The sequence below is a fragment of the Phyllosticta capitalensis genome, assembly GCF_038381095.1.
Source record: "Phyllosticta capitalensis strain CBS 128856 chromosome Unknown BKA78scaffold_4, whole genome shotgun sequence".
In the NCBI taxonomy this organism is placed as follows: domain Eukaryota; kingdom Fungi; phylum Ascomycota; class Dothideomycetes; order Botryosphaeriales; family Phyllostictaceae; genus Phyllosticta; species Phyllosticta capitalensis.
Genome location: NW_027117442.1, coordinates 1,500,727 through 1,513,717, shown reverse-complemented (window position 1 = coordinate 1,513,717; position 12,991 = coordinate 1,500,727). Strand labels below are relative to the sequence as shown.

Sequence of the window (12,991 nt, the reverse complement as noted above, 5' to 3'; positions counted from 1 at the left end):
ATTCATCACTGGACAGGTGATTACTACGCCCATGTGGCGCTATGTTCAGCCTTGTGATGTGTTCGACCGTGAGAAGTATGAAGCCGCCGTGCAAGAGAGGGACGAGGATCTGCTTGTGGGAACTTTTCAGAAATCAAAGAGAGATTATGAGCACATGGCTGTGGAGGGCAAGCTGCTTTACGAAAAGCTCAAGGTGAAGTGGGAATGCAAGATGGCCCAAATTGAGGCTCAATCGAGGGCTCAGCAACAGCAGCACACGTGAGCTCCCTCGAAAGATTTGGTGCTGATGGCTTTGATGCCTATGGACATGGCCAAAAATATCTGGCCTTGGAGATCGATGGTAATGGTTGAGAGACGGTTGATAAGTCGAGATCAAGGCGCGCAGGGGCGGTCAGCAAAGTGTAGACTAGGAAAGCACAGGATGAAAGGTCATGTTTCGAACCAAACTTGCCCCTGATTGAAACACCATCGTGGGCAGCAACCAAAGGCGGCGTCGGCTCATCTGCGCAGCTCGTGATTGTTGGACCCAACCTGCGCGGCGGGCTCCGCATCTGACCCGCATGGGACGCAGCTAAGTTTAACAGCATCCCAATCCCTGTTGCGTCTAGCGTCAACCGCCTGCCACATGCATCCCGCACGTCAACCGAAGACTGTGTGGCTAGCTGCCCGCCATAAACACTGGCCTCGTCCCGCCCACGAAACGGATCTACCTAGGCGCCAGAGTAGCGCGAGACCCTGCGGGCGCCTCTATCACGGTCCTCGAGGCGGCAGGTCCACGGGACGACCAAGACGAGAGACCCCGGCACCAGCGCCGTGAACCAGGCACAGCGGAGCAGCAGATGGATTGTGGCAAGACGCCAACATGTCAGAAAGTCTTTCCCTGGTAGATTTCCGCGGCGGAAACAAGGGTGGGCGGGCTGGCTGGCTGGCGGGCTTACCCTTTGCTTAGGTTGCCTGGAGCCAACACGATCTGACAGGTGGGTAGGGGCTGATCTCATGAGCAGCAACAGCGCTTCTTACCTCATCAGAGAGAGTGATGTTTGTAATGTAGATAGCCTTTCTGCGGCTCCCATCTGTGCGTCTTCACCATCTGGTACATTTCCTGTCCATCAGCCCAACGCGCCGCAGCAAGAAACGCGCGAGGCGATCACTTCTGCATGGTGCGCACGCCATCGTCGTTACAGTAGACGATGCCAGCAAAAGCTGTGGTGGCACTGAAGGAAGGCCCGCCTACAGCCCTCCCCCTCGTCTCGGTTCATCTCTGAGCCTGGCCCTAGCCGCCGGAGCCACACGACGCACGCGCGCTGCCTGTCAACGGGCGCCTGTTTAGGTTTTACCTTTGTGTTGTTCAGGGTCCCCTTAGGTGAGCCATTACTGCTTTTGTCCTAGCTTGACCGCGCCCTGGGGCAGGGAGGTTGACCGAAGGGTTCATACTAGAAGCATTGGTTTAGCACCGCATAGCGAGACAGACTCTCCTTATCCTATCCCACCCGACCCACACCCCGCTATTTCCCGCATCTATACACAGTTGCGGGGCCCTTTTTATTTTTTGGTGGTTGCTCTTCGTTCTTTTGTTCTTTTCCTTCATCCTCATTTCGTCTAGTTGTCATTTTTGCTTTTTGTCCGCTGCCGAGGGCTCAAGTCAGGTGCTCGCTTGTTGGCTGCTAAGTTTTCCCTGGCTTCAGACTTGACAGGTCCCTTTCATATCGCTACTGCCATCCCGTCTATTTTCTTTTCGTCGGGACTATCGGCTTCGACGAGACATTGGTCCTTCCTTCGACCGGGACCCCGAGATCTGCGGCATCGACAAGAGATCAGCACACTTGCATCCTCCGAGCAAAGGCACCAAATTCTGGCGCGATTCCAATTGACAGATTTGCGGGAGAGAACCGCCGAGGGCCCTCATTGATCTCTGGATTTCTTTTTGAGGGGTGGGGGGCAGGAGAGGCGCCCTTTTTGCCGTTGGAAAAGAAGTGGTGTGTTTTTGGTTTTTGCCTGACGTAGCGGCGAGCAAGGACCGAGCCGAGACGAGCAGCTGAGTAAACCAACCAACGGATACGGACGACCAGGGTCCTTCAGGACTGTCACCTTGCTGCTGCGTCGAATCCGAAACTCGGTCAACCTGACGGGATCAAGTGTAAAAGCACCAAATTATAACCCGACAGGAGAAGAGCAAGGGACAGACAGGATGGACGTCGAAGAAGCACGGCAACATGCCGCTACCAACCAGCCGAACAGTTTCCAGCCCGAAGTCAAGCGGCATGCCGCCTGTGACGAGTGTCGTAAGTGGACTTGGTTTCTTTTGTCTCCCCAGATTGGCATTTTCCTCAAGCCCTCCTCTGCTATTCGACGGTACCACAGCATCACGAGCGTGCGTGGTTTCGAATAGTCTGAGATGTTTCCTAAGAGAATCATCCTACAGGATTTAAGGCTGATCCATCGTAAATTCTCCGAGGAGCAAGACCCATATTTGCTGCCTTACCTGTCCTCTGCCTACCCCCATAGCCACTTCGCGACAAGTCTTCCCTTTTCGGTTGGCGCAGATTCTGACTCAACCCCCATCATGACAAACACATCTCTCTCTTGTTTTCTTCACGGCATCACGATTCTGCCCTTGGGCATCTCCAAGTCGATCTTCTCTTCCTTCCGCTAACGCTCTATCCCCAGGACACCGCAAACTCAAATGTTCGGGCGACAAACCACGGTGCGGGCGCTGCGGGCGCGAAAACATCAGCTGCGTCTACTCACCACAGAAGCAAATGGGCCGGCCGCGTAAACGCCGAAGAGACGACGTCTCCTCAATCGCCCTCCCGCCCACGCATCAATATGGCGGCAGCGGTAGCCATCCCATCATGATGAACGATGCTGCTGCTGCCACCGCCTCGCCCAGCACCATGGCCCACATGGGCGGCCTGAGCAACGGAGGTGTAGGAATCAACGGCCATCACGGCCCCTTCACGCCGCCGGCAGTCAGCCATCAGGATCTCGAAGCGCTGGTGGCGAGCTTCGACGGCGGCGTCTCCGCGAGCGGCAGCAATGCTGGCATCCCTGCCAGTGCCCTCATGTACTCTGGATTCGAAGGCTTCAGCTTCGACGCCGACGAGGTTGCGGCAGCAGCGGGGGCGACAGCCGGGGGAGGTATGACGGGCTTCGGCAATGTATTTGAGTTGGAGCCTGGCTTCTCGCTGGATCCGATTCTGGGCGTCTTTGGCGACGACGGGGCTGCCGAGGTGGGACGCCAGGGGACACCGTTCGACCAGCATCGGCAGTCGCAGAGCCTGAATCACAGTCACAGCGGGCAGTTCTCGCATGAAGATACGAGCGCTGGGGGGTCTGGGACATGTTCGAGAAGTGAGTCCGCGCTTTCGCTGTCTGCTTGCCTACCATTCCATGAACTGGCTGACAAGACGCGCATCAACAGACTTATCGATAGATGGCTCTTCCTCTTACCATACGCCGCCCATGCTAGCACAACACCACGAACAGCCTCTCATTGCGCCGCCGCTGCAACCGCAGTGCGCTTGCCTCTCCAGCATGTACCTCACAATGACATCGCTGCACTCGCTCTCCAACCACGACTTCCCATTCGTCCTGCCTACGCTCCGCTCCGCCATCAACACCATCGCCACCGTGGTCCCGTGTCCACAGTGTCCCAAGAGACCCGCCACAGCGACGCAGAATCTCCATATGCTCGTCAGTTTACTGCTTACCGTCGTCGAGACCGTACGCTCATGTCTGTTCTCCATCGATGCCGAGGCAGCCCGCGTCGAAGCTGCTGGCGCAACAAAGGCGATGGCAATGGCTGATGCCGAGGTGCCGATGCACATGCACACAGGCACGCCAGACTGCCCTGCGCGATTTAGTATGGAGCTGAGTGGCCCAGACTGGCGACGATTTGTGCGTAAGGCGCTCAGAGACCAGATCGTAGGGTCGCCACAGTATCCAGTGGACAGGACGCTATACGGGATTGTAATGAGCCTTGAGAACAGGCAGCGAAGATGGCATGAGGACCCCGAATTGCACCGGATGCGGCAAAAGATGTTTGGAGATCATGCGGCCCAGGTCTACATGGTGGAGCCGGAAAGCAGGTTGTGCGTCAAGAACATTGAGCATATCCGGTTGGCGATTGATAGGCTGGCGCTGGATGTTTGAGCATGGCTTGCTTTTTGTTTGGGATCCGAATTTGAGCGACTTGCGTTGGAGGCGTCCTTGTTTGATATCCTGTCGCGTTGCAAAAGCTGGGCTAGAAGGTTTTGACAAGACTTTGACATCATGCAAATTTCACCTCTTCTCGTCATTGGTTCCTCAATTTGGCTTGTGCAGCTTCAATGCCTTCGCTAAGTTCTTCGTCCGCTTTCCTTTTGTTGTTGGGTCTGTTGCTGTTGCTAGGGGCAGCCATGCTGCTCGGGGCGCTAGGCTTGGTGGTTGGAGCGCTCGGCTTGGGCGCTACGCCGTATTGAGCCTCAAGCAAAGCCTCTTCTTCGTCCTCGCCCGGATCAATGGTATCTTCGGCTGCAGCTGCCGTGGCAGAAGGTCGCTTGGAGGACTGTCTCGATGTGTCCGTAGGAGCTGCTGGCTGATTTTCAGTAGGCAACTGTGATCCAATTCCAAGACGTGCAGCGACTCTGGGATCTGGGGTATCCTTCTGCATCTGTCGTGCGGGGTTCAGGGGCACCGCATCGTTGGCTGCTCCCTTTTTAGTGGCCTTGGGGTTCCGGAATGGCTCGCGGACAGAGTTGCACCACTTCTGGACCTTTTTGTCTCCCCAGCCTGCGACTAGAGAAACTTCTTCGGCGTGAGCGTTGATGGCAGTCCTCAGACTTCCAAAATTGGAGACGAGGCTGACAGCATCCGTCTTGTTGATACTTCGAGGCGTCGTGATGAATTCAACAAGCTTCTCTGAAAAGTTGGTTGCTTGGTGGGAGCGGATGCTTGTCGGTGCAGCATGCTCATGGGTCTTACAGAGTTCCAAATAGCGGCCGGCTTCTTGGGCACTCCAGCAGAGCATGATGGTCACATTGTTGATCAGTGACGTCTTGGAGAGCTCTCTCAAGACCTCTTCGTGATTTTCAATGTCGACCATGACGAGCAGGATGCGTAGGTTGTACTTGCCAGCCAGAGCTTTGATCCGGGAATAAATGTATTCTGGATGCAGCCGATGGTATCTATGTGGGCTTAGCATTTTCGAACGGTGCATCGTAGAGTGCCGCGTACTTTAGAGAGAGAAATAGAGCACATGTGGTTGCCCCCACGGTGTAGTCCGGAGCGATGTCCGAATATTCCCATGGTACAGCTCTGTGTTGACACTGTCAGCACACTTGCCTCCGGACTTGAGTCAGAAAAGCCCGGCCTACCGAATGCTGTTAAGGATCGGATTTCCCCTCTGGCGAGGAGAGACGAGAATGGAAGAAGTGGTGTTGCGCGAGGGGAGAGCCTGCGGCTTGGGCTGTTGGACTCTGGGCGCTTCGTGGGCCATGTTTGGTGGAGTTGGAGAGGTTGCAGCTTGGCATGGACGTTGTCGGACGTTTCAAGGACCCCTGCAAGCGGGTGAGAGAGTGCTGGAATTGGTTGCAGGGTTTGAGTGTGGTCCAGGTGGTTGTGAAGTGGTGAATGGTACGGACTCGCTTAGTCATGGGCGCGGGATGAACAAGGGCCAAGGCCGAAGGATGAGAGGAACGCCCAGCCCGAGAAGGCCTTCCCATTCTCACCATCTGCGACTTCCCTCTCCGCCGCCAACCACGCCCTGCTTTCACCACCACCACCGTCCACCCGTCGTCTGCTCCACCGCCAGAAAACGTCCTCCATCGTCCCGACCGCTGCATCGCCTTACCAACCCTTCCGACGCGAGTCCACCGGCCGATGAAATAAAGACTTGCGACACCGTGGGCTGTGTCGCCGCCCTACACGCCGACCCCTCTGCCACCCGCGCTCTCCAACACCCATCCTTCACCCTCTGCGACCCGCGCGTCCATGTCCGAATCGTCATTCTCACCTGCCTCTCCTCCATACCACCTCGCCAAGTCAGAGCAGCCGTCCAGCACGACCCTGAACCAGCAGCCCAACACTCCGACCTCACCACCTTACATGTCTTCCTTCGGTCAAAGCCAGTCCTATGATTCAACCGCCTCTACCTCAGCAAAGGGACAAGGCTTGACGCCTCCTTCGTCGGCAAACATGTCGCAGTCCTCGCAACAGCCCACCGCGACGTCCTTCAACGTCTTCCCGACGCCGTCCAGCACGGCCGGCGTTTCGTTTGCGTCCAAGCATGACGATGGCGAGTCGCGCCAACCAGGTGACAAGATGGAGGGAGTGGAAAGCGATACACAGCGTCACCTCGTCTCAGGCGGCGACAGCGATCACCGGCACACAGGTCATGATCGGACAGGCACGGGCTCATCCACGAGCGATGGTGTTGGCTCGGGCCAGCTCACCACTGGTACCGGCTTCTTCAAGCTCAGCGAGACTCGTAAGGTCCCCAAGTTGCTGCAGTGCTGTAATTTGCCCAGACGTTTGTTAACAGTGGTTCGCGAATAGCGTACACAAAGTCTCGGCCTCACGTATCGCAGAACCTTGTGTCGCTCTATCGCCTGGACGACATCACCAAGAGCGTTGCTCGCTTCGATCTTCAGAGCGGCGAGAAGCTGCACAAGCTTAGGAAGTCCTACGAGGGTTATGTCAAAGAGTTCAAGCTGTCGGGTGGCAAGAGCAAACCCGAGGCGAGACAAGACCAATTGCTGTCCCTGGTGCAGATGCCTGACGAGGAGTGGTACGCTCAGCGAGTTCATGGCAAGGAGCTTGAGCGTGGAGTCAATCCATTGATGGACAAACTCAACAAAGCGCTGAAGATGACGCCTGGCAAACTGCCTCCGAGCGAAGAGACCAAGTGGAAGTCAAGAATCGGTGCAGACGAGCCTTCCCTCAAGCGACCCGGTGGAGAATTACTGGACAACGCTGCGAAGAAGGCTCGGATCGGTCAGGGCTCGCTGCAAGGCCGTTCTTCGGCAACGTCCTCTCCAGCCTTGAGGCCTTCTGGCGCAGCAAAGCCTGGGGTCGTCCGCCCTGACCGCGCTGGCAAGAAGCGCAGCTACGTGGAGTCGAGCTTTAGAGGCTATGGCGAAGGATTTGCGGATGACGACTTGGCCGATTCTACAGGCGGCGAAGACGATGGTCGCGGGAACGCCAATAAGAAGAAGCGTCGAAAGGTACGAGGCGTCCAAATTTCTTGATTCGCTCTGCACATACGCACCGGGACCTCGACTAATCAGGTTTGGAAACACCAGGACTTTACTGCTGGCAGTCCTCTCGGATTCAACGAACGTCGTGGAAGTTCCAATGTTGGCTACCAAGCCGGCATGGTGGGAGTCAGGCAATGATGGAGACCTCTTGACATCCAGTTCCACTAGCAACTACATTCGGCAGGCTCTGCAGATCTTGGGCCTGGGCGCTTGCTCTCTCGAGCGTGCGACGGCATAATGAGCCTTTCCAACCTGCCAACGATTGTGGTGCTCGGACTTGATGGATGGGGCGAAGCCTGCAATGCCCTGGACTCAGCAATTTACTGCGAATGTCCACAAAAAGAAAACCGACTCCCGAGCATTGACAGTGCGGAGACGGAGATCAGATTGCTTTTGCATTCACTTTTGGTTATTTTACGTATACCCGCTTTGAGCGTCTTTCAACCCCCAACGGCATGCATTTCGATCGAAGGAGCACAATCAAACTGGGGACCCAATGGGCAAGGCGTATGGCGTTTTTAATTACCCGATGAAACTTTCAAAAAGGTCGGGCTCTGATATAACGTGGGTTCTCACTTTTCTCTCATATTTTCTCGTATCCTCACCATTGTTTCTTTAGGCAGCCGTTGCTACCTTTTCAGCAACCAGGCACACGATTAGAGGAGGCGTGATTTTCATGTCTGTTTTGCGGCAAAGCTCTGCTTTGCGAGGCCTTTTTTCTTTCTGGCAGTGAGACTTCGAAAGGGTCCTTTTAGTCTCGATGCAAGTTTTCTCGCTGCTGTTGCTGGCGCTCGAGGTGGCAAGGCTTGCGGTAGAGTTGATCAGAAGTCCAAATAAATATGATTAAAATGATGAGCCCTTTGCCATGAGTGATGTTCTGGATAATGTGCATTGAGGATAGGTATGTACGTAGCCCGACATGTGAAGACAGCTGTGGTCCCTTACCACGTCGCCCTACGCTCTCAACGTCGCACAACATCGAATGACATGATCCTGCGTAAGACGAGCATCAGGCAAAGCACGAGCCCTTTCAAGGTACACAAGGGCCGCACGTGGCGCTGTGTGTAGCTTTGTGTGAACTGATGTCATGATGAACAAAGAGCAAAAAGAAAAAAGAGCCGAGCGCTCAGCGGCGAACGCGCCGACTCGAACGCCGGTCTAATGAGCAGCAAAAGCAAAAGAAATTGATTCTTCTAGCTGAAAGTGGTTTCGATCCACTGTCCTCCGGGTTATGAGCCCGGCGCGCTTCCGCTGCGCCATTCAGCTTGTTGTTGAAATCAAGTAAGCAATTGCAATATATTAAAATAGCGTGTTATCCTTGACACCCATCCATCTTCGTTCAAGCCCAACACCCCGTCTGCTCTCTGCTCAGAGAGCTACTCAATAATGGAAACCGCAGTCCTCATTGAACATGTCTTGCGGCGCTAGGGTCCGTTGACTCGTGGACATGGTGGCTCGAGATTCCGCGATTCAACGAACTTTAGCGAAGACCTTCCGAACCAGTTCAACGTCCCAAAACCGATACATTTCTTGCATCGATTCTCCAATTCAGTCAACTCATGCTATTCCCTGCCAATTTTTCGACTCTGTCCCCGAACGTCGAAAGCCCAAGATGGCTGACAACCTTCCAATCGTGGACGGGCTGAATGTAACCAGCGCATGCCACTGTCCGGCTGCCGATCCAAGCGTGACCGGACGCCTATCAAGGGACGAATTCACTTCGAACTTCAGCTTCGAAATTGCGCCGCTGCCCTACTGGTGAGAGGCGTTTGAATTATGGCGTTGGAAGTCGTGCTTTCTGAGCACACTCTACTTGTTCATGTCTATGCTTCTAACAAAGAACCGACGCAGCACCTTCAAAGACGGCGAGGATGAGAGACAGAAGCGACAGAAAAGGACTCGCCAAAAAGTCCCGCGCCGCCCATCCATTATTTCCATCTTTGTCGCCTCGGCAAGGACCCTGCGCCGACGTACGTGGGCTCGAGGTTCCAGGCTTCGCAGTCTCACTCCAGCCCAAGCCGCATTGAGCACCCACGCCGTCCGTAACTGGGGGCCAATATCCAGACCAATCGACGGCGCGCAATTGCAAGCTATTGCCTGTTTTCTCGTCCCTCTCTCGCCTCTTTTGTCCACGTTTGGGATCATTGGAAGAGAAGGACCTGCCAGAGACACGCGCGTGCCTGCTACGCACCCTTTTTTTGCGCCGCTTTCCCCGGCTTCTCCAGATGCCACCGTACCGTACCGTACGACTTGCGGACCATGCTCTACATAGCCCTACATGCATATGCCGTGTGACACGACGCCTCCGGATCTCAGCTCCGCTCGCTACCTCCCTCGCCATCTGAAGAATTGAATATCCTGCCCTCCCACACCACCACGGCCAGTCTCTCTCACACCATCAACGCGTCACCTTGCCCTCTGGCCACCCAGGCAGCCACTCCATAGCCGCAAACGGCTAGCGCCCGCATCCAGCGAGAAGGTCCACGCGCCGACCCGTCGCCCGGGATCGCCTCTTGCCGCTGTCCGACTCGCGCGAACCTCATTTGGTGCTTCAGTCGAGGTGGTGGCAGGGTCAGTCAGGCCGGCAAGGCAGAGCGCGCAGACCGTAGCCCCTGAGCCACTGCTTGCGCCGGGTGGAGAAAGAGGGGAGAATAGTAATAAGAGCTCGGGACTCGGTCGATTTATTCTGGGAAGAGGGGAAAGATTGTTATATCTTGGAGACTGTCTGCTGCGCGCCGAGGTTGAGGGTCTTTTCCTCGTGCTTCCCACTGCGCAAGGGATCAACCCGTTCCTGTCGCTGAACCACGAGCGCTCCCGCGTTGCGCACAATTCCACGCCTTTTGTTCCTGGATCATTTCCCAACTTCGACCAGAGTAGCCTCAAGAGTATTGACGGGGATAAAGAAGTAGGCAGTGAACTACAAGAGAAAAGCCGCATGTCATGGCGCAAGCAGCAGGATCTCTTTCCGAAGCCGTGTCTTCAACAGCCATGCAAGCATTCGCAAGCCTGCAGCGCCTCGCGACAAGAGCAGGACCGTACCTGGAGACGCTTCTTGACCTGGTCAAACAGCACCCGCGAAGCACAGCAGGAGGTGCCATTGTCTGCTACATTCTCCTCTGCCATGCCCTGCGATTCCGTCGCACGAACAAGAAGCTGGCCTCATATCCGTACCGCACGCGCGCCGACTACCGCAACATGACAACCCAACACGCGTTTGAGATTCAAAAGTACCTGTTCGAGCTCGAGTTCCCATTCACGACAAACAAGGCGCTCGAGTTCGCCCTCTTCCGCACCTACGGCATCCCATCGATTAGCCGGCTTTTGGTGGCGACCAAGCAGTTGTCGACCCCTGACCGCGCGCCCAAGCGCTACGTCGACACGGTCGTCCTTATCGGCGAGTTTATGTCGTTCCCGCCGGACTCCGAGCGCGCCAACGCGGGCATCGCGCGCATGAACTACCTCCACAGCATGTACCAGGCGAGCGGCAAAATCTCGAATGCAGACCTATTGTACACGCTTGCGCTGTTCGCGCTGGAGCCGCGCCGCTGGATCGACCGGTGCGAGTGGAGGAAGCTGACCGATCTGGAATGCTGCGCGTTCGGCACGTTTTGGAAGAGCATTGGCGAGGCCATGGAGATTTCGTACGAGGAGATGCGGAGTGCGGGGACTGGCTGGACTGATGGCCTGCACTGGTTGGAAGACCTGGAGGAGTGGGCCGACGAATACGAAAAGAAGTGCATGGTGCCGGACGCGGCCAACAAGAAGACGGCCGATGAGACGACGAATATTCTGCTGTGGGACGTTCCCAAGGCCCTGAATCCTGCCGCCTACAAAGTTGTGTCGTCGCTGATGGACGATCGCCTCCGAAAGGCCATGATGTGGGTGATTCGACCGACCGATTGGGCCCTTGCTGATTGCGATGCAGGTACGACGCGCCATCGGAAGTATTCCAAACGAATGTCGAGAGAGGCATACGCCTCCGTGCCTTCCTCCTTCGCCACTTTGCGCTCCCTCGTCCGCAGTTTATGAAGTTTCAACGAATCGCCGAGGAGCCCAACAAGAGCGGCAAGACGCATCTGCTGGAATGGGTGGCTGAGCCTTGGTATGAACCCACAGCGATTTGCGCCCAAAATCTAATCCTTTGTGCTAACCTTCGTAAAGGTACATAGAGCCCACTTTCGCCAATCGATGGGGGCCGAAGGCATGGTTGAAGTGGATGGCCGGCCGACCTTATCCTACTCCTGGAAAATACGGTTCCGAGGGATATGACCTCCAGCGCGTTGGTCCGGCAACCTTTGAAGGGAAAGGATTGTCGGAAGCGGAGAAGACAAAATCCAAATTGATGGCACAAGGACGCGGCGGTTGTCCCTTTGCATTTGGCGGAAATTCGTAATACTTAGCAACGCTTTAGTGCTATTAGTTAATTGTCTGCAATATGCGCGAAGATTTGCTGCGCAAGTCCTTTGACTTTGTTTTAAGATATCCCCACCGGATCAATGCGTGACGGAAGTGATGTTCGGCATCCATTACTTCTTTGTACGAATCGCCGAGGATTTGCTGTGGAGATTGACCAGTCTTTTCCGCAAGATTTTCGAGCTCAAGCATTGACGCTCTCAGAGAGGTAGTTGAGGCGCCCGTAATCGCGGCAAGCAATTTTTTGGCCTCGCCCCGGCGCTTCGAAAGATCTCTCAACAGAAAGCAATTTTTGCTCGCGAACTGAAACCAGTAATTTATCTAAGCATACTGATTAGCATGGTGCAAACATCCGAGAGAAACAGGCATGTGAGACACTGACCGATGCCGAAATAGAGTTTTGATCTTCGCTCTTGAAGCTGTGCCACCAACCTGCCGGAATGAACAGAGCCTGTCCTCTCTCAAGTGCGCCTTCGTAGATCTCAACAGTTGGGTCTTGGTTCTCCCAGACGGCCCGGTAAAGATCCTGTCTCTGCGAAGAGGCCATCATCTCTTCTGTTCGTATTCGGCCCCGGGGATCGGCATGGGAGGCCCAGTCGTTGCTATTGTCGTTTGCAAGCTTGCTATACACCTTGAGCCCCATTTCAGGGGACATCAGGCGGACCTTTTTCACGGAGGCGAGCTGCTGATAGTAATTGTGATTGGGGTCGCGGTGGAGCGGCGTATATGTCGGCGGTGTACCAATCCAAATGTTGCGACCGTAGATATGATTTTCCGAGGAGTATTTTCTCAAGAACCGCGGGAAAAATTCGAGGTCTTCTTGAAGTCTTTCCGGAAACGAGTCGAAGTCGCATTGCGCGAGGTAGAGATTGAACTTTGAGGAGGGAGCCTCGACGAAGCTGGCGAATGTGGCCAATGGTGCTTTAAAACGCTTGAAAGTGGGAGTATTGCTTTCAGGATCGAATCCAAGGTACTCTAGCGGGACTAGCGATGAGCCACCCTCCTGTTTGAAAAGTTCAGTGTTCAGTGTGGTGTGTTTTCCTCTTTGTTTGAACCACTTGTGAAATGCATCAGAGTCTTCGAGATAGTGGCATCTTATCCGGGAAGGGATATCCAGGTTGCACGCAAGCCTCCTAACATAGGGCTCGATCAGTTCTGCTGGAAGTGGGAGCGGTTTTGTAGAGTGGCGTTTTGCTTCGGTTTCTGGGATTATGAATTCAGACAGGTCGCGGTTGAATGTATGGTACTGTCGACATTTGGGGCTGAAGCTTGTCTGCGCTCTGGACGCCAGTCGTGCCACCAAACGGACCATTCTGGATGGAAGGGGTTGCTGGTCGAGAAGA

At 55.1% G+C, this 12,991-nt stretch overlaps 6 protein-coding genes and 1 non-coding gene across 7 annotated transcripts; 3 read left to right on the top strand and 4 right to left on the bottom strand.

Moving 5' to 3' along the window:
• Positions 1 to 2,047: 2,047 nt before the first annotated feature.
• BKA78DRAFT_118191 (uncharacterized protein) lies at positions 2,048 to 4,223 on the top strand. The gene is made up of 3 exons (XM_066882373.1): positions 2,048 to 2,282; positions 2,668 to 3,351; positions 3,422 to 4,223. Exons 1-3 carry the CDS (start codon positions 2,189 to 2,191, stop codon positions 4,150 to 4,152), a joined length of 1,509 nt encoding a protein of 502 aa, XP_066745476.1. The 5' UTR covers positions 2,048 to 2,188; the 3' UTR covers positions 4,153 to 4,223.
• Positions 4,224 to 4,294: 71 nt separating this feature from the next.
• On the bottom strand, positions 4,295 to 5,476 carry BKA78DRAFT_294700 (restriction endonuclease type II-like protein; the record flags this gene model as incomplete). The annotated part of the gene is made up of 3 exons (XM_066886389.1): positions 4,295 to 5,165; positions 5,215 to 5,295; positions 5,355 to 5,476. The coding sequence occupies 3 exons, from the start codon at positions 5,474 to 5,476 to the stop codon at positions 4,295 to 4,297; spliced, it is 1,074 nt and encodes a 357-aa protein (XP_066745475.1).
• A 494-nt stretch (positions 5,477 to 5,970) lies between these two features.
• On the top strand, positions 5,971 to 7,373 carry BKA78DRAFT_351982 (Rox3 mediator complex subunit-domain-containing protein; the record flags this gene model as incomplete). The annotated part of the gene is made up of 3 exons (XM_066891274.1): positions 5,971 to 6,466; positions 6,535 to 7,202; positions 7,281 to 7,373. The coding sequence occupies 3 exons, from the start codon at positions 5,971 to 5,973 to the stop codon at positions 7,371 to 7,373; spliced, it is 1,257 nt and encodes a 418-aa protein (XP_066745474.1).
• Positions 7,374 to 8,429: 1,056 nt separating this feature from the next.
• BKA78DRAFT_t79 lies at positions 8,430 to 8,501 on the bottom strand. Its single transcript has one exon. It is a non-coding gene; the product is annotated as a tRNA-Met (tRNA).
• Positions 8,502 to 8,616: 115 nt separating this feature from the next.
• Positions 8,617 to 9,601, bottom strand: BKA78DRAFT_311658 (uncharacterized protein). Its single transcript, XM_066888235.1, has one exon. The coding sequence runs from the start codon at positions 9,574 to 9,576 to the stop codon at positions 9,067 to 9,069; it is 510 nt and encodes a 169-aa protein (XP_066745473.1). The 5' UTR covers positions 9,577 to 9,601; the 3' UTR covers positions 8,617 to 9,066.
• A 622-nt stretch (positions 9,602 to 10,223) lies between these two features.
• On the top strand, positions 10,224 to 11,628 carry BKA78DRAFT_249979 (uncharacterized protein; the record flags this gene model as incomplete). Its single annotated transcript, XM_066884523.1, has 3 exons — positions 10,224 to 11,113; positions 11,161 to 11,337; positions 11,397 to 11,628. 3 exons carry the CDS (start codon positions 10,224 to 10,226, stop codon positions 11,626 to 11,628), a joined length of 1,299 nt encoding a protein of 432 aa, XP_066745472.1.
• A 23-nt stretch (positions 11,629 to 11,651) lies between these two features.
• BKA78DRAFT_351980 (uncharacterized protein) lies at positions 11,652 to 12,960 on the bottom strand (the record flags this gene model as incomplete). Its single annotated transcript, XM_066891273.1, has 2 exons — positions 11,652 to 11,969; positions 12,031 to 12,960. The coding sequence occupies 2 exons, from the start codon at positions 12,958 to 12,960 to the stop codon at positions 11,652 to 11,654; spliced, it is 1,248 nt and encodes a 415-aa protein (XP_066745471.1).
• Positions 12,961 to 12,991: the final 31 nt, after the last annotated feature.